This window comes from Engraulis encrasicolus, chromosome 9 (genome assembly GCF_034702125.1).
Source record: "Engraulis encrasicolus isolate BLACKSEA-1 chromosome 9, IST_EnEncr_1.0, whole genome shotgun sequence".
Lineage (NCBI taxonomy): Eukaryota > Metazoa > Chordata > Actinopteri > Clupeiformes > Engraulidae > Engraulis > Engraulis encrasicolus.
The window spans coordinates 56697496-56717495 of record NC_085865.1 but is presented as its reverse complement, the minus strand read 5'-3'; the positions used below and the strand labels follow the sequence as shown (position 1 = coordinate 56717495).

The 20000-nt window shown below is 43.3% G+C and overlaps 1 protein-coding gene across 1 annotated transcript in view; it reads left to right on the top strand.

The window, feature by feature from the left end:
• mgat4c (mgat4 family member C) overlaps positions 1–18442 on the top strand; it is a 38175-nt gene extending 19733 nt beyond the window's left edge. The window contains exons 2-7 of the mRNA XM_063206271.1: positions 3403–3553; positions 7167–7455; positions 8548–8680; positions 12643–13013; positions 14713–14863; positions 18224–18442. Coding sequence (XP_063062341.1) covers positions 3403–3553; positions 7167–7455; positions 8548–8680; positions 12643–13013; positions 14713–14863; positions 18224–18442 — 1314 coding nt within the window. The remainder of the gene's footprint in view (positions 1–3402; positions 3554–7166; positions 7456–8547; positions 8681–12642; positions 13014–14712; positions 14864–18223) is intronic.
• The last annotated feature ends 1558 nt before the right edge of the window (positions 18443–20000 follow it).

The following is a 20000-nucleotide window of genomic DNA, read 5'->3' as shown; positions in this document are numbered from 1 at the left end:
CAGACAAACACTCTCGGACAAACAAACACACCAGACAGTTCCATTCATTTGCTATAGTATCTGCTAGTTTTCCATTAGTTTGCTTGAGTGTCTGCAAGATTTCCATTCATGTCCTGTTATGTCTGATATTCTACCATTAATTTCCTATACATGGGTTCACAGCGTTTGTAAACATGATGTTGTGAGGAGGGGCAAGACACTGGCAGCCAATCACGTGAGCTAATTTTTTGACCGACAGTGGTTTCCAACATTCATTCATTCATTCATTCATTTGTTTATTTGGATAGGACAATGCAAATTAATCAACACATCTGCTTGAGAGCTTCAATATTAAAATGCCAGACTTAGCATAGATGCTAAATTTCATCTGTTCTCCTATGTAGCCTACTCACACTAAAACACATAACAAGAAAATAAACTACTACCCTACTGCATGACAGAGGACGTTTACACACAAAACAAACATTGGGTACATGAACAATTTAAAAAGCAAGAGTAAAGTAAATATACAAGTAAAAAATAAAATAAATAAATGTGAAATCAAAACAAATATTAATTCTAATAAATAATATATGCATGTCTGATTAGTTTTCAGCCACTGTTTAAGATTGGCTTTGAAGGTGTTAAAGTTGACACACTGTCTGATGTTAGATGGCAGAGTATTCCAGGACTTTGCACCTCTAATGGACAACGCTATTTGGCTGAGTTGAGTTATACGCCATTTAACTTCACAGTCCCCCTTTGCCTGGGCTCTTGTGTTCACTTGTGAAGTTTTTTTCTTAATGAACTCTTGTAATGGTGGAGGAGCTATTCAAAACCTTAAAAATGAGACAGACATCAAGAAACAACTGGTAGCTATCAAAGTCCAGTAGTTGATATTTCTTGACAATGTTGCAGTAGTGGTGAAATTTGTTTTTTTCATCAAGAACTTTAAGTGATCTCTTGAAGAGACATATGCCCTGTTTCTGTATGCTGTGGGAAGAGGAGTGGGAGTGCAGCCCCAAGGCCCAGGGTGATAATGTACTGTGTGTAATCCAACAGAGAGCCATTAAAACATTGTATGGATCTTCACCTGTTTCGGAGTCATCTTTATTCCAACATCAACAGAACGCAGAGTTAAATTCCAACCGGTTACATACAATCAGAGGTTGAGTTGTGCACAGTTAGTTTCGCGCAGCAGGAGAAAACAAAAAATTAGAACCTATGTGTAGTGTCTGTCCTTTTCCCATTGCTTCACAGTAGTGGCTGCATTGCATAGTGCTGCTTGTTTTTTTAAGTTCCGCTTGTAATGCCTAAAACAGAGATTTAAGGGGTGTATATTATATTATTATTCTTACTGTCATTTTTTATTTATTTATTTATTTATTTAGAGATTGGAGGCTTTTACAATCTTTGCGTTACAGGGGTTTGTATTTAGAAGAGGTATTACTGAATAATGGATATGGGTATCATACTGAGGAATATAATGATTAAGATTTTGCCTCTAAATGTAATGAAATTGATTCAGTGACTGATCTCATTGTCGTCAAAATGGCAGTATGCAGCCCTCCATGGGCCCCTGTCCAGACAACAAAAAAGGGCCCCCTCTATGGGCCCCTGTGCCAGACAGCAGGAAAGGGCCCCCCTCCTTGTGCCCTTGGGCCAGACAACAAGAAAGCCCCCCTCCATAGAATGATGAGATTCCAAAAGTTTTGGGTGTTTAGCAAAGTTGTCATAGAGCCTTTGTTGTTGGGGACTCAGGGGTTTCTTGAGCGAGGAAATTAGCAACTATGGTAGTTAAAAATGCATTTTTTAAAGGTGCACTGTTTTGGATGGTGGCCAGAGTAGGTATTGCAACTATGCTGCTCACTGAAATTGTGCTGCCTGAACATTTGCTAAGTAATAAATAAATATTTACTAGTGTGACAAAAGGACAGTCACTTTTGCTGCTAAAATGTCTATTTCTGGAAGTCCAAAATGGCGGACATGGAGAAGATCCACCTTTTCATGTTTAACATTTTTCCAGTCATAATCAATACTTGATTTGATAGTAGTGGTACAGGAGTTAGACAAAATATTTGAGACACCTGCCATTTTAGTGTGGGAAGTTTCATGGCTCAAGTGGACCAGCCTGTTGACCAATCTTCATTAATTGCACATTGCACCAGTAAATTGAAGTGTGAAGGTTCAATTAGCAGGGTAAGGGCACAGTTTTACTCAACATTTTGCAATGCACACAGCATTATGGGTGACGTATCAGAGCTCAAAAATGAGAAATTCTTGGTGCGAGTGTAACTGTTGCTTCTTTGACCGAGACAGCAAGTCTTTGTGATGTATCAAGAGCCACGGTATCCAAGGTAATGTCTGCATACAACCAGAGAGGATCTATGGATATTACGAGAGAGGAAACTCACAACTTTTTCCGGGTGGTACTGTCCACTAAGTGGCGCCATCCAAGCAGCGCAGAGGAGCGTCGAGGGACACATAGGCTGTTAGAATGAATGGGGTCACATGGAGCTCAACCACAGATGCTGCCGTTGCTTTGGGAGAGAATTGGTATCATCTTTTCATTTTATTTTTCCCAAAGTCAGGATAAATTATCCTTTCAGACAGCACTTAGTTTGAATGTTTAAACTCGTTTGATCTTTGTGAAATACGTCTTTATTGTCAATATTACGTCACAAGTGGCTTCACACACTGCATTTGGATTGGTCGGCTGGCTGCATTGTTGTGATCACGACTGCCGCAATTTTGTTAGCAAGATGCTAGCGGAGCCTGACTCATAAATGCCAAAGCTGTAAGAAATCAGAAGGACATAACTCCCAGGTTATTTCAATTAAATCCACATTGTTTTTTCAGAACCCACAGTAATATTGTCAAGTTTCAGCCGACAGCAAGCACAATTATCAGTTATTAGCGCCAGCCTTATGGGCTGCACTGTCTAGACAGCGCTCCCTAGGTGAGCTGCAGGCACGGGTTGGATGGCGAGATTGGACACTGTATGTAAACCCACTGTGATACAACCAAGAAGGATGAACCACATACAACAGGATTAACTGTGGACGCAAGAGGAAGCTGTGTGAAAGGGATGTTTGGGTGACCGGCCTGTGGAACTCTCGATGGACTGTTCTGTTGGAAACAGGAGAGTTGAGGTGCACATTTATTTCTACTGTGATTTGGACAGCTGTGGTTTTATGTTTTTTTATATACATTCTGGGTTAGCAACCAAACATACTTTTCAGAGTATTCAAACAGCTTCCTCTTGCATCCTTATGTGTGTGTGTACGTGGGAGGGTCCCCTCCCCCCCTCCCCCTGCAGGAGGACAATCAGCTGGTGAGAGAGGCTTATTGCTGTATTGTATTGCATGTGTGTGTGCTTGTGTCTGTGCATGTGTGTTTGCGTGCGTGCATGCGTTTGTGCAGGAGGAGGACAAGTGTCAGGTGCGAGAGGCGTCGTCGGTCCACCGCCTGGGTTCCGAGCGATATCTACACACCTTTAAGGACCTCACCAACTTCACCGGCAGCATTAACGTCACCTACGGATACCTCGCCGGCAACCCCCTGCCCAGGAAGAGTGAGTAGTACAGTACCCCCTGTAAACATGTAAACATACACACACACACACACACACACACACACACACACACACACACACACACACACACACACACACACACACACCCCTGCCCAGGAAGGGTGAGTAGTACTGTACCCCCTGCACACACGCACGCACGCACGCACACACACACACACACACACACACACACACACACACACACACACACACACACACACACACACACACACAATCCCCTGCCCAGGAAGAGTGAGTTGTAATGTCATCAACAATAATGAATAGAGAGTAGAGTAGAGTTTAATTTATCATTTATTAATCCCGGGGGAAATTGAGGTGTCCAGTAGCATACATACATGAATACTGAAAAACAAAGACATTACGCACAACATTGCACATATAGGCCTACTCACCATACAAATATTCACAAAGTCAGATCTCTCTCTCCCACTCAAACACACTCACACACACACACACTGTCATCATCATCATCGGCGATCACTCGAAACGAGTATGATTGTCCTCCTGACGTTGGGTCTGGTCATTTGTGGGTCGTCAGATGGCGGTTGAGGCCAATCCTTGATCCACAGTCTCTATTGCAGTGGGGGCATATGTAGATTGTTGTCCTGGAGATAGTTGTTTGGATTTGAGGATTCATTTTGGCAGCGGTTCTCTCCTTCCTCAGTTGCCTTTTTGTTTCTGCAGCATGGTGGAGGTCCTCTTCTACTTGTGCTGTACCCTCATGAACCAACCTTCTCCACTCATCTCTTTGGAGGGCCGCCTCCTCCCTGTTATTGACATTGAAGCTACACTTTCTGAGATGTACTTTTATCATGTCTTTGTACCGCTTCTTCTGCCCTCCTTGGGTACGCTTTCCTTCCTTTAGTTGGCCATACAAAATTCGTTTTGGAAGGCGGTTGTCTGACATGCGTACCACATGACCTGTCCATCGTAGCTGGTGCTTAGCAATAGTTGAGGTGATGCTTGGGATGTTGGCTTCTTGTAGGACACTGATATTGGTGCGTCTATCTTCCCAGCTGATCCTAAGGATCTGACGTAGGCATCGCCGGTGATATTGCTTAAGGGCTTTCAGATGTCTACTGTAAGTAGTCCAACTGTCAGCTCCGTAGAGCAGGGTGGTAAGAATAACGGCTCGATAGACCATGAGTTTTGTTTTAGTCAGGATGTCACGGTTTTCAAATACCCTGTCCCTCAGTCTAGCAAAAGCTGCGCTGGCACACCCAATTCGGTGGTGGATTTCTGCATCAATGTCAGATCTTGTGGATAGAAGACTACCAAGATACATGAATTGGTCCACATTTTCCAGGGTGTTGTTGGCCACATGGATGGTTGGGACGTTGGGGGATGTGCCAGGAGCTGGTTGGTACAGAATCTGAGTCTTCTTGATGTTAATATCAAGTCCCAGGAGTTGGTAGGCTCTGGCAAAGGCATCCATGATGCTCTGGAGGTCTTCTTCAGACAGAGCCACAAGGGCATTATCATCAGCATAGTGGAGTTCCATGATGGAGGATGTGAGCACCTTGGTCTTTGCCCTGAACCTGTTGATGTTAAAGGTCCCACCGTCTGTCCTGTATACGAACTTGAGACCCTCAGGTAGACTTTGACTGGTGAGGTGGAGGATGGTGGCAATGAAAATGGAGAAGAGGGTTGGTGCAATGATGCAGCCCTGCTTGACTCCTGTCTCCACTTTGAAAGGGTCTGTTTCACTGCCACTGTTCCCAACTACAGTTGCGGTCATGTCATCGTGCAGTAGGCGCAAGATATTCAGATTTTTGTCTGGGCATCCAATCTTAAATAGTATGCACCAGAGGGCAGTTCTGTTGACGGAATCAAAGGCCTTAGTGAGGTCGATGAATGCCATGTATAGGGGTAGGTGTTGCTCTCGACATTTCTCCTGCAGCTGACGAGCTGTGAAGATCATGTCGGAGGTTCCTCTGGCGGGGCGGAAGCCACACTGCGACTCTGGGAGGGTCATCTCTGACAGTGGTAATAGTCGGTTGGCCTAAATACGGGCCAGCACTTTGCCTGTGGTGGATAGGAGGGAGATGCCCCTGTAGTTGCCACAGTCCGCTTTATCACCCTTCTTAAAAATGGTGACAATCAGGGCGTCCCGCAGTTCAGCAGGGATTTTCTCCTCCTTCCAGATCTTGGTAAGGAGACTGTGGATGTGACTGAGAAGTTTGGGCCCACCTTGAGGATTTCTGTAGGAATCCCATCTGGTCCAGAGGCCTTGTTGTTACTCAGTTTCCTGATGGCATCCAAAACCTCAGTTTCAGTGGGAGGGACATCCAGATACTTCCTGATAGGCTGCTGAGGAATTTGGTTGATGGATTCTGAGTTAACTGTGGTGTTTCGGTTCAGGAGCTCCCGAAAGTGTTCTTCCCATCTGGAGCTGATTTCTTTCTCGTCCTTCAGCAGTGTTTTCCCATCTTTGGAGCGGAGGGGATTGAGGCCTCGATATCTTGGACCATACACAGCTTTGGTGGCATTAAAGAAGCCCCTGATGTCACCCAAGTCTGCAAGTCTCTGGATCTCCAATGCCTTCTCTGTCCACCACTGATTCTTTAACTCTCGCACCCTACGCTGGACAAGTGCCTTTGCATTGGAGTGGGCCTGCCTCTTAACCTTGGAATTGATGTCATGCTGCCAAGAGCAAAATGCTATCCTTTTGTTGTCACACACACACACTGTACACACACACACACACACACACACACACACACACACACACACACACACACACACACACACACACACACACACACACACACACACACACACACACACACACACACACTCAAGGAAGAAATCGGGGGTCAAGCATCAATTGCAGAGCCGTGAATCGACAATCAACACTTACCAATTGCTGACGGGCTCGCCCCTGCCCCGGAAGTGAGTATTAATGTCACTTCTCTACAGTAATGCAGGGGTGAGTTTCTCAAAAGGGAAGTTGTTAGCCTGTTAGCAACTTCGGTAGTTGCCAATGGGAAAATGCATTGAAAGCAACAAAGTAGCTAATATAGTAAGCAACTTTGGTTTTGAGAAATTCACCCCAGAGTAGTAGAGTAGAGTAGAGTAGTTTATTTGTCACATACAAGTAGATTACAGCTTGTAGTGAAATGACTGGTAAAACTCCACAACGTGCAGAAAGGCTAAAAAAATGTTAACAAAAGAAATACACAGGTGAAAATAAAAAATAGAAAATGTCCATAGATGTCACGTTGTCCATAGATGCGTCAATCGAGGCGAGAGTTGGAGTGCTTTAAAAAGTGCTTTCTAGGTACTTATTATCATATTTGCCCAAAATGTTGACTTAATATGGACTAAATAGTTTTAAAAGATGAAAAAATTGAATTTAAATTTTATCAGAAATTATCAGAAAGGTAGCCAGCGTTCATGGAAACAAGCCAATGTGACCTACCTACTGATACCTGGTCGGTTCCCCGCTGCCCAGGAGGATTCAATATTACAGTAATGTCACCTTTCTAGTGATGTCACCTCTTTAGTGATGTCACCTATTTTCCGATACCTGAATGGCAACCCCCTGCCCCACAAGAGTGAGTACTCTGAGTGTTCTGTTGCCTCTCCACAGAATACCTGACGATCGGCTTGTCGTCTGTGAAGCGTCGCCGTGGCAACTACCTGGCGGAGACGATCCGGTCGATCTTCGAGCAGTCAAGTTTCGAGGAGCTGGCGGAGCTCCTTGTGGTGGTCCACCTGGCGGAGGCCGACCTCGCCTGGTGCGAAGCACTCGTCAACGAGATCTCACGACGCTTCGCCCATCACATCATTGCCGGCCGCCTGCTCATCATCCACGCCCCTGAGGAGTTCTATCCCCCCCTAGACGGGCTCAAGCGGAATTACAACGATCCCGATGACAGGTGTGGAGTTTACATTATATTACATTACATTACATTACATTACACAGCATTATATTACTGCTGGTCATACACGACCGCGAGGAGGTCTATTCCCCTCTAGAGTGCCTGAAGCGGAAATACAATGACCCTGATGAGAGGTATTATAATTACTTGAATAACTATAATATACTCTAACCGGCCACTTCATTAGGAACATCTCTCTAGTGCTGGGTTGGACCCCCTTTTGCCTTCAGAACTGCCTGAACTGCCTTCAACAGTACTCAGGTAGGCTGTGGCATTCCAATAAAGATAAATTGGTACTAATTGGCCCAAATTGTGGTAAGAAAATATCCTTATGCCATTATATCCCCAGCCTGAAACGTTGACATAAGGCAGGGTTGACACATGGTTGAGGAGGACATAAAGTTGAAGACATACAACTTAAATCTCAAGGTGACTTAATTAAAGACAATGGCTCAATTGCAGGTATCTTTAATACATATTTTATTGAGTCTGTCTATGAGTTAGGCAATTATTTCAAGAAAAATGACACTATGCCTGTTAGCCTACATAGCCTACATACTAAAAGTGACTCGGGCTTCAGTTTGAATATCACTGATGAAGCACAAATTAAAAAGATTGGTTCATTAACAAATTCTAAAAGTAGATACGCTTTTCATTAAGACAGTATGCTCATAAAGAAACATCTGATCACTCTAACACTCCCAATCACACACTTAATCAATCTCTCTATAACACAAAGTTGTTTTCCTGATAACTGGAAGCGGGCAGTTATCACTCCCATTTTCAAGACTGGAGATCCCTGTGAACCTAACAACTATAGACCAATAAGTATATTACCAGTACTTTCAAAGGTTGCAGAGAAGGTAGTCATAAATCAGTTCACAACACACCTAAACACCTGTAACACTGGTCTGAACAATATGCAGTTTGGTTTCAGGAAGAACTACTCTACTGAAACAGCTGTTTTATATTTTACTGAAGCAATCAGAGTACAGCTCGAAAAAGGGGGTGTTAATAATAATGATTAAATAATTCAATAATAATTATTTAATAATAATTATTAATATATAATATTTATTAATATTACAGGGTGCGTTTCCGCTCTAAGCAGAATGTGGACTATGCGTTCCTCCTGAACTTCTGCAGTAACCTGTCTACATACTACATGATGCTGGAGGATGATGTCCGCTGCTCGAAGAATTTTCTGTCCGCCCTCAAGAAGGTATGAGGACACTACGAACACACACACACACACACACACACACACACACACACACACACACACACACACACACACACACACACACACACACACACACACACACACACACACACACACACACACACTCCACCCTCAAGAAGGTATGCAGACACTACACACACACACACACACACACACACACACACAACACACACATACACACACATACAGGGCTTAGACAAAATAATGGAAACACCTGTCATTTTAGTGTGGGAAGTTGCATGGCTCAAGTGGACCAGCTGTTGGCCAATCTTCATTCATTGCACATTGCACCAGTACAGCGAAGTGTGAAGGTTCAATTAGCAGGGTAAGAGCACAGTTTTTCTCAAAATGTTGCAATGCACACAGCATTATGGGTGACATGTCAAAGTTTAACACTGAGAGGACTGAGTGCCCTCCAGAGGGCAATTTGACATGTCTCCAAAAACAAATCTGTAACTCTGTGAGTTTTTGTCATTGAAACATATAAGTCACACCATTAGAAACATCAGACCTTCCAGATTATCAAATATATATATATATGAAATAAATTATATAGCTGGCCCAATTTAAAGAAAGTGAAAAGAAATCTTCGAATATTCTGTACTCTCTGCCTGTAGCAGCCACACCTATAGCTATTCACATGTAAAGTACCGGTGCTTGAGTGGCTATTCAGAGGTGGCAACACGCCCCTTTCATCTAGGATAAACACAGCCATGCTGCTCACTTGGCCACAGGACAAAGAGAGTGACAGGGGGGTTTGATATCAGAGCACATGGAGATTGACAGGGGGGTGTGGGCCATTAGAGGTTTTTCACACCTATCTCATTAGTATTCAAATGAGACAGGCAATGGCATGACATAGTGTTTCTTTTTTGCATTTTGTATGAAAACAACAAACCATTTCTAAATGCCCTTTTTACTTTTATGCAGCCAACACATTTGTTTACAAGATTCAAACTTAAAAAGTCTTGGCTATATACAGCTCCAGGCCACTTTATTAGAATAGCATGAAAAAGTTGATTTATTTCCATAATTCCATCAATAATGTTAAAGTGTCATGGATTGTAGATGCATGGCCCAGTTGTTTAACTATTCCAATCATTCAAGTTTTTCTTTTTACATAATTTGGCCTCCCAGCTCAAAAAACCCATGAATTGGGAAATTCGCATTATTAGAATATTGTAATAAAATCCAAATTTTCTTCATCAAAATTCGTTTCACATCAGTGCACATCAAATCAATTGAAATTTGGTACTTTCTACATAACATGCAATGTTCAATACTTTGTTAGGACTCTCTCTGTCTTAATAACGGCCATGATGCGTTTAACATTGAAGTCAATGGCAGAAAGAGTGCATGGGAGTAATGGAAGGCCAGATATCCTTGATGCTTTGCCGTCAGCTGTTCTTGTTTGTTGACCTGGTGTCCCACACTTAACTCTTCAATATACCCGTAGATACCCATGCTACGTTTTGGTGTTAACTCATCAGTTTAATTCTAACTCACCAGAAATAAAACCCCATTCATTTTCAATGGGGTGTCATTTCTGGTGATTTAGAATTAAACCGGTGAGTTAGCGACAAAACGTGGCATGGAAATCTACAGGGTATATTGAAGAGTGAAGTGTGGGACACCAGGTCAGCTATACAAAAACAGCTGACGGCAAAGCATCAAGGATATCTGGCCTTCCATTACTCCCATGCACTGTTTCTGCCATTGATTTCAATGTTAAACGCATCATGGCCGTTATTATTAATAATATTAAGACAGAGAGAGTCCTAACCAAGTATTGCATGTTGTGTAGAAAGTACCAAAGTTCAACTGATTTGATGTGCACTGATGTGAAACAAATTTTGATGAAGAAAATTGTGATTTTATTACAATATTCTAATGATGCGAATTCCCCAATTCATGGTTTTTTTGAGCTGGAAGACCAAAATGTGTAAACATAAACAATTTAATGATTGGAATAGTTAAAAAACTGGGCCATGAATCTATAATCCATGACAGTTTAACATTATTGATGGAATTATGGAAATAAATCAACTTTTTCATGCTATTCTAATAAAGTGGCCTGGAGCTGTATATTTATTGTGTGTTTTCTTGCACTTTTTGAAGACCTCTGAAACCTGTTTTTTGTACAGTTGTGTTTATACTCAATTTAAATAAAACATGTTTGTATGACATCCAATTTTCTTTCAGATTATTTCTTGTCAGGCTTTTCAGAATACAACCATATATTCCACTTTTGCATAGATGCTTACTGTTAGTTGAAAATACTTGAAAATGTCAGGGTGGTGCAAGCAGCCTAAAAGCCTCTGAAAGGCCTTAGACCTCAGAGGGTTAAAAAGGAGAAATTCTTGGTGCGTGTGTAACTGTTGCATCTTTGTCAGAGACAGCAAGTCTTTGTGATGTATCAAGAGCCACGGTATCCAAGGTCATGTCTGCATACCACCAAGAAGGATGAACCACATCCAACAGGATTAACTGTGGACACAAGAGGAAGCTATCTGAAAGGGATGTTTGGGTGACCGGACGTGTATATTGACCCTGTGGAGCTCTCGATGGACAGTTCTGGTGGAAACAGGAGAGTTGAGGTGCACATTTAATTTTATCGTGATTTGGACAGCTGTCATTTTATGTTTTTGGATATGGTCCGGTTTAGCACCCAAACATTCCTTTCAGAGTATTCATACAGCTTCCTCTTGCATCCACAGTTAATCCTGTTGGATGTGGTTCATCCTTCTTGGTGGTATGCAGACCTTGGATACCGTGGCTCTTGATAAATCACAAAAACCTGCTGTCTCAGTCAAAGATGCAACAGTTACACACGCACCAAGAATTTCTCATTTTTGAACTTTGTCACCCATAATGTTGTGCACATTCCAAAATTATGAGAAAAACTGTGCTCTTACCCTGCTAATAGAACCTTCACACTTCGCCGTACTGGTGCAATGTGCAATGAATGAAGACAGGCTGGTCCACTTGAGCCATGAAACTTCCCACACTAAAATGACAGGTGTTTCCATTATTTTGTCTAACCCCTGTACACACACACACACACACACACACACACACACACACACACACACACACACACACACACACACACACACACACACACACACACACACACCACACCCACACACACACACACACACACACACACTCACTCCACCCACAAGAAGGTATGCGGACACTACCCACCCACACACACACACACACACACACACACACACACACACACACACACACACACACACACACACACACACACCACACACACACACACACACGCATGCACACACACACACACACACACACACACACACACACACACACGCATGCACACACACACACACACACACACACACACACACACACACACACACACACACACACACACACACACACAGCCTCAAGAAGGTATGAGGACACAACAGCACCTCTCATTGTACTCTACACAGTCATTCTCAATGTACTGTAGACACACAAGGAACTTCCTCTCTTCCTGGGTGACGCAAGAGTTCTCATTCTGATGTGTCTCTCCTTGTCTCCTGCGTACTAGGGTTCTGATGTTTCTCTCCTCTCTCGTCTCCTAGGTGATCTCGTCTCCTGAGGGCTCCTTGTTCTCATTCTCATACTTCTCTCCTCTCTGGTCTCCTCTGTGATCTTGTCTCACGAGGGTTCATACTAGAGTTCTCATCTCATCTTTCTCTCCTCTCTCCTGGTCTCCTAGGTTATACTGTCTCGTGAGGGCTCGTACTGTAACTCATTCTCATGTTTCTCTCCTCTCCTCATCTCCTAGGTGATCTCGTCTCACGGGGGCTCCTAGTTCTCATTCTCATGTTCCTCTCATGGTCTCCTAGGTAATACCATGTCCTTGACTCCTAGAGCTCGCCTTGTGAGCGCTCATCTTTCTCTCCTCTCTGGTCTCCTAGGTGATCTCGTCTCGTGAGGGCTCTTACTGGGTGACTCTCGAGTTCTCCAAGCTGGGCTACATCGGGAAGCTGTACCACTCGCGCGACCTGCCGCGATTGGCCGCCTTCCTGCTCATGTTCTACCAGGAAATGCCCTGTGATTGGCTCCTCATCCACTTTCGGGGCCTCCTGGCCCAGCGTGAGCCAATCAGATTCAAGCCCTCGCTGTTCCAGCATATGGGCTACTACTCCTCCTACAGGGGGGCGGAGAACAAGCTGAAGGACGACGACTTTGAGGAGGACGCGCTCGACAACCTGCCCGACAACCCCCCGGCGACCACCACAACCAACATCAACGTGTTCGAGGGCTACGTGGCTGCCAAGGCATACAGGTGTTGTTATCGTTATTATTATTAGTAGTATTAGTAGTAGTAATGTTCAGTGTTGGGTAAGTTCATTTTCTACGTGAACTAGTTCAAGTTCAAGTTCACAGCTTTCAGAATGAACTAGTTCGTTCATAGTTCATTCTTTTTTCAAAATGAACTAGTCCGTTCATAGTTCACAAAATAAATGAACTAGTAAATTTCAGTTCAACCCCCCCCCAAAAAAAAAAATCATTGACAAAGCCCATATAAATGCTCTACAGATTATAGATTATATAGATACAGTCATTATTTAATGGGTTAATTAGTGTTAGCAATGACATTGCTGGATATTACTGTATTTTAGTTGTGCATTAGAGCAGCGGTGTATTAGTAGTAGTAGTAATAGAGAGTATAATCCTTAACTGTGTTTTCTGCAGTGTTGGGAAAGTTCATTTTCTACTAGTTCATAGTTCAGTTCACAGCTCACCCCCCATGTTGAAAAAAGTGTAGGCCTAATTGACAGCCCATATTTAATTAGTTTTAACAATGAGATTGTTAGATATTTCCACTGTATTTTAGTTTTGCATTAAGAGTGGTTTATCATTAGTAGGCCTAGATAGTGTGTGCTGAGCGATTTCACTTCTGTTCGGTTACTGTATGGACTGGACTTAAAACGGGTGTGTGGATTCTGTAACGTTTTCCTGCACTGTTGTTCTCTGTCTCATGCGCAAAATTTCCCATCCTGCAACGTGCCAGCAGACAGCTTTCTCTTGTTGTTGGTGCTGCGTGCGGCGCATTTTAACTTTAATAGTGAAGCGAGAGCACTCCACACTTATTCCAAACGCCCAGAAGACGGTCGCTAGAAGCGTTAATCTAAAAAGTCACGGGAAGTCAGAAAACTCGCACACTGCTGGCTGGTTGCTGGCTGCTCTGATTTTAAGTAAAGTTATGCCTGCTGTGTGCTTTGTCCCGCCTCTTTCCACGAGACGAAAGACAGTCTGAAACGCTGTCAGAGAGAATGGATAAGACATAATACTAGACTCTCTGACACTGTGTTTAGTCACGGTTTCTGCAGGAATATTAATGAAATCTGGTAACTACGGAATGAACGGAATGAACGAACGAATGTTCATGGGCTCCAGAATGAACGCGTTCATAGTTCATTCATCATCTAGTAAATATTGTACGTTCAGTTCACGTTCACTCAAAATATGAACTCGTTCATGAACTTTCGTTCATTGAACGCATTCGGGTACAACACTGGTAATGTTATTTATATTGATTGTCATTACAGTAGTGTGGATGAGTACCTCTGGGGTAAGGCACCTTCTACTGGTGATGTCTTCATTTTTGTAGTAGCATTATTAATATTATATTATTCCGATTATTCCATTATTACAGTAGTCTGACTTCTGCGGCAAGGCGCCCTCCACTCTCGATGTCTTCATATTATTATGATTATTATTATTTGTAGTAGTAGTAGTAGTATATTATTATATTGGTATATAATTATTATTATAATTAATTATTTACAATATTGATACTGTCATTACAGTGTTGTTGAGCATTTCCGGGTCAAGGCGTCCTCTACTTCTGGCATCCTCATAGTAGTATTAGGCCTATTAATGCTATATTATTCTGATTATTTAATTATTACAGTAGTGTGGATGAGTAGTAGTGATGCTATTATTAATATGATATTATTCGGATTACTTCATTATTACAGTAGTGTGGATGAGTACTTCTGGGGTAAGGCGCCCTCCACTGGTGACGTGTTCATCGTAACGCTCCACCAGCCTGCCAAGATCAGCCGCATCCGCGTTGCCACGGGAACAGACGAGCGGCGTGACGACGTGCTGCGCCACGGAGCTCTGGAGGTGAAGAGGCACACACACATACACACACACAGACACACACACATACATACACACCTTATATACAAACACACACACCTCACCACGGAGCTCTGGAGGTGAAGAGGCGAACACACACACACACGCACACACACACACACACACACACAGACACCTAGACACACGCACACATCTCACCACCGAGCTCTGGAGGTGAAGAGGCACTCACACACACACACACACACACACACACACACACACACACACACACACACACACACACACACACACACACACACACACACACACACACACACACACACACACACATACATTATTACATTACATTATATTGCATTTGGCAGACGCTTTATAACCAAAGCGACTTTCAAAAGAGGACATATTCAAGCCAACATCACAAGCAAATACAATGTGCACAGGAGATATACAGAACAATAAGTGCAGTTGCAGAGGGGTTAGTTTTTTTTTTTGTTTCGTTTTTTTTTTTTTTTAATTAAAGAGTAAATAACGAGTACACACACACAAACTAAACTAAACTAACCATCATGTCAGGAGTCTGCCCTGGGGCAAGGCCAGCTCAAGCATTAGTCTAGTAGATTATCTCGAAAGAGGAAGGTCTTCAGTTGTTTCTTGAAGGCTGCAAGAGATGTGCTTAGTCTTGCTGCCTCTGGGAGACCGTTCCACCACTTGGGTACCACAACGGAGAACAATCTTGACTGGGAGTACCTAGAGCGACTGGATGGCAGAGCCAGACGGCTTGTGCTGGATGAGCGCAGTTCTCTTCCAGTAACATAGGGCGTTAGTAGGTCCTTCAGATACGCTGGGGCCGTTCCTGTGATGGTTTTGTAGGCAAGGGTCAATGCCTTGTGCTTGATCCGGGCGGCGATCGGTAACCAGTGCAACTCAATACATACACACCTTATATACACACACACACACCTCACCACACAGAGCTCTGGAGGTGAAGAGGCACACACACACACACACACACACACAGAGACACACACACACACACACACACACACACACACACGCACACACACACACTCACACACACACACACACACACACACACACACACACACACACACACACACACACACACACACACACACACACACACAGGGCTCTAAATTAACTTTTTCCACCACCAGCCAATTTGGCTAGTGGACATTTTTTCTTACCAGCCAAACAGAAGGTCAACTAGCCATTTTTGTTTTTACATCTCGCCAAAATAAACTATATGCTATGCGTTAGGCTAGTTATGTCTTTTTTTTTTTTTTTTAAATCATGGTTTTTTATTCAATTATTTCCACAACACATAAACACTATAGGCTTATGTAGCCTATATGCTGCTATAGACACCATTTCCTCCAGGAGCTCTTCTCTACCATGCGCAACAACATGACAAGAAGCACGCTATGTTTAACTAATAATATCACGGAAATGTTCGCTTCCTTTCCATTGCGTCGCCGTTGCCAGGTTTTTTTTTTATTGTTTTTTTTGTCCACGTAGCCTACTTGCACGGTTATGCAAGGTCTGCTCTTCTTTCCGATGACGTGGGCTTTCCAACTTAAGTTGCGCCCGGACTTAAAGCATTTCAGAAGACAACTGACAGCTATGCACACTAGGCCTACTCTGACAGATAGTTCTCATCCTCTGCCCTTGTCACAACCACTCCTTTTTAAAAACGTCACTACTATTACTGTTATTATTACTAGTAGGCCTATTCGCCAACACAGAATCTGGCTCTAACCACCACAAAACAGAAGTAGGCAAAATCCGTGTCCTGTTATTAAAACTCTTCGGTCAGGTCCTCGCAGCTTAAAAAGGCAGCCTGTTTGAGCAAGGTTCTGTGTCGGTGAGTGCTAATAGTAACAGTAGGTCTAATAGTGACATTAAAAGTGGTGGAGCGAAATCGACAGAAGCAGAGGAGGAGAGTTGCCTGCCAAAATAGTGTGAGCGTAGCTGACAGTAGGCTGATCGTCTGAAAAGTTTTCTGTCGCGCGCAACAGCAGCATGGAGTAGCCGCTGCCAGAGCTGCTTCGGAAAGCCCACGGTGGGAGGCTACGTCATGACGGTAGTGTTTATGGGTAATGTAGGAAATCTCGCCGTATCGTTGTCATACAAGCAGCGGTTTACTGTTCATAATTTACTGTACTCGGGCGCTACTAGCCAAATTGGCGGGTAGGTATTTTTTTCTACTAGCCAAAATTAATTCTTACCCGTGTTTGGCGGGTTGGCGTGTGTGAATTTAGAGCCCTGCATACACACCTTATATACACAAACACACACCTCACCACACAGAGCTCTGGAGGTGAAGAGGCACACACACACACACACACACACACACACACACACACACACACACACACACACACACACACACACACACACACACACACACACACACACACACACACACACACACACACACACACACACACACAGACACCTAGACACACGCACATATCTCACCACGGAGCTCTGGAGGTGAAGAGGCACTCACACACACACACAAAAACACACACACACACACACACACACACACACACACACACACACACACACACACACACACACACACACACACACACACACACACACACACACACACACACACACACTTTATTATTAGTATTAGCAGTTCTGTACAGTATTATTATTCATATTGATACTGTTATTGTCAATGCATTATTATTAGTAGTATTACTAAGGGTTATGTAGTTATTCTTCTTTAATATACGTAACCTTGTAGTATATTATTATTAACATGTAATGTAATTATTATATATTATATATTTTACATAAATTTAATGTAATATAATGTAATCATTATTCTTTACATTTATTATTTAGGTGGGTGAAAGGCTGTGTATATTATTATGAAAGTTAACTGAAAGCCCCATTGGGAAACTTCAACTCTCATTGTCATTGTGACACAGCACTCCACAGCACACAAGTGAAAACTGCACACAACGAAATTGCATTTATGCCTCACCCGTGCAAGGGGGCAGCCCTAAATGGCGCCCCAAGGGAGCAGTGCGGCTGGGCGGTACCAGAGTACCTCAATCATGGAGGAGGATGGGGGAGAGCACTGGTTAATTACTCCCCACACCAACCTGCCGGGTCGGGAGTCGAACCGGCAACCTTTGGGCTACAAGTCTGACGCCCTAACCGCTTACCCATGACTGCCCATATTATTATTAGAATGTAATATTATTATTATTACTATTTATTTAGGTGGGTGAGAATGTGGTGGTCACATTATATCATTAGTATATTACTATAATGTAATGTAATGTGATGATTAATGTATATCATGTAATGTATTTATTATTATTCTTTATATGTATTATTTAGGTTGGTGAGAAGGCCGTAGGCACAAAGAAGGGCGGGCGGCAATGTAGCGCTTACGTGACCTTGGCAGAGTTTAAGGACGGCAGCGTGGAGGTGGCCGACGTGGACCGCAAGATCTCCTTCGACGTGGAGTGTGTCCGCATCGTGGTCACCGCCGGCCAGAAGGACTGGCTGATCATCAGGAGCATTAGCCTCTGGACTACTCAGAACAATAACTTATAGAGACAGCTGCATGCACTATCACGGCACACAGCCACTACACTACCGCTACATGGTACAGTGCATCAAACCCTTGAAAATCAAAACTTCAAAATCAAAATATCACCCTGCTCTTGCAGTATTGTTCCTTTGCACTACCATAATGTCCTTGCAAATTTATACCAAATTCGATCCATGTTGAAGTGTGGCACAATAGGCTTGAAATTTTGAATAGCACTGAATGGGCGTTTTTTTTACCTGAATCAGTGCAAAGTGTATGTTTAGGCTGTTTTGAAGCAAAACCAGTAAGGGAAGTCATTTGGAAGAATGCTATAGTTGCCTTTCCACTCCCCCAGAACATCAAGCACCCAAAGAATGGCTAAAGGATGGCTACATGGGTGTTCGAACATGGCTTACATGTAAGTAGCGCATAGGGACTAGAACCTTGTCAGAGGAAGGCTGCAAAAAAACTTGCACATGGGATTTCAAGTCTGGAAAAGTGGAAAGGCTATTGGAGTATTCTGCCAAATGATTCTCTCTTAAACAGCTTATACAAAAAAGTATAAAAACACACTTTTGGTGGATTTTGCTTAAAGGTGCATTGTGTAAGATTTTTTGTTTTATATTTCCAGAACTCGTGCTACTTGGGCCATGCTAGAAAATATTAGTTTATTACTTAGTAAACCTTCATGAAATTATCAAATATGGCAATAGGCAACCCAGTTTCAACGAGCAGCATAGTTGCAGTACCTTTTTTGACCATTTCCACCACAGTGCACCTTTAAGTCACTCATTTACTGCCATTCAAAATTTCAAACATGTTGTGGCACCCTTTAACATAAATCTTACAAGGGTGTTATGTTAGTGAAAAGGAACAATTCTGCAAAAGCAGAGCAGGATTTTGTTGGCGTTTGATGCACCCTACTATAAAGTCACTACACAGCCGCAACGCAGCTGGCCCGCCAGAAGGACTTGCTCATCATCAGGAGTTAGCTTCTGGACTACACAAAACAATAACTTATAGGCCTCCACATCTTGGTACGTTAGACTTATAGAGTATTAACCTGTGGACTGCATCGCAGCAAAACTTAAAGAGACAGCTGAATACAGCTGCCCAACAAGAACATCAGCCTCTGGACTACACAGAACCCCAACTTACAGAAACAGCTGTACACAGCCTAACAACTTGCTACACAGGAGTGCAGAGGACACAGAGCCGACTTGTAGGCACTGCACTGGCCAAGGGTGGCGACTGGTTATCGGAAGCAAAGGTCTATGGACTACTACAGCCAACCAAGAGTTGCCGATGACGACAGCTGTCTACAGTTCACACCCAGCCAAGAGTTGCCATGGAGACAGCTGTCTACAGTCCACAGACACCCAAGAGGCTTCTCGAGGGGTTCTCAACCTTTTCCAAACTGGGGGCCTACTTGAAATTCTTATGAATGATCGCGGCCAATCCCCCAATCCCTCAGCGGCCTACCAGTGGGCTGTAACCCACAGTATGGGAATCCCTGGCCTGTCTACAGCCCATTGCTGATGGGGTTGCACAGACATGGACAGCCCCTCTGTAGTCTCAAGA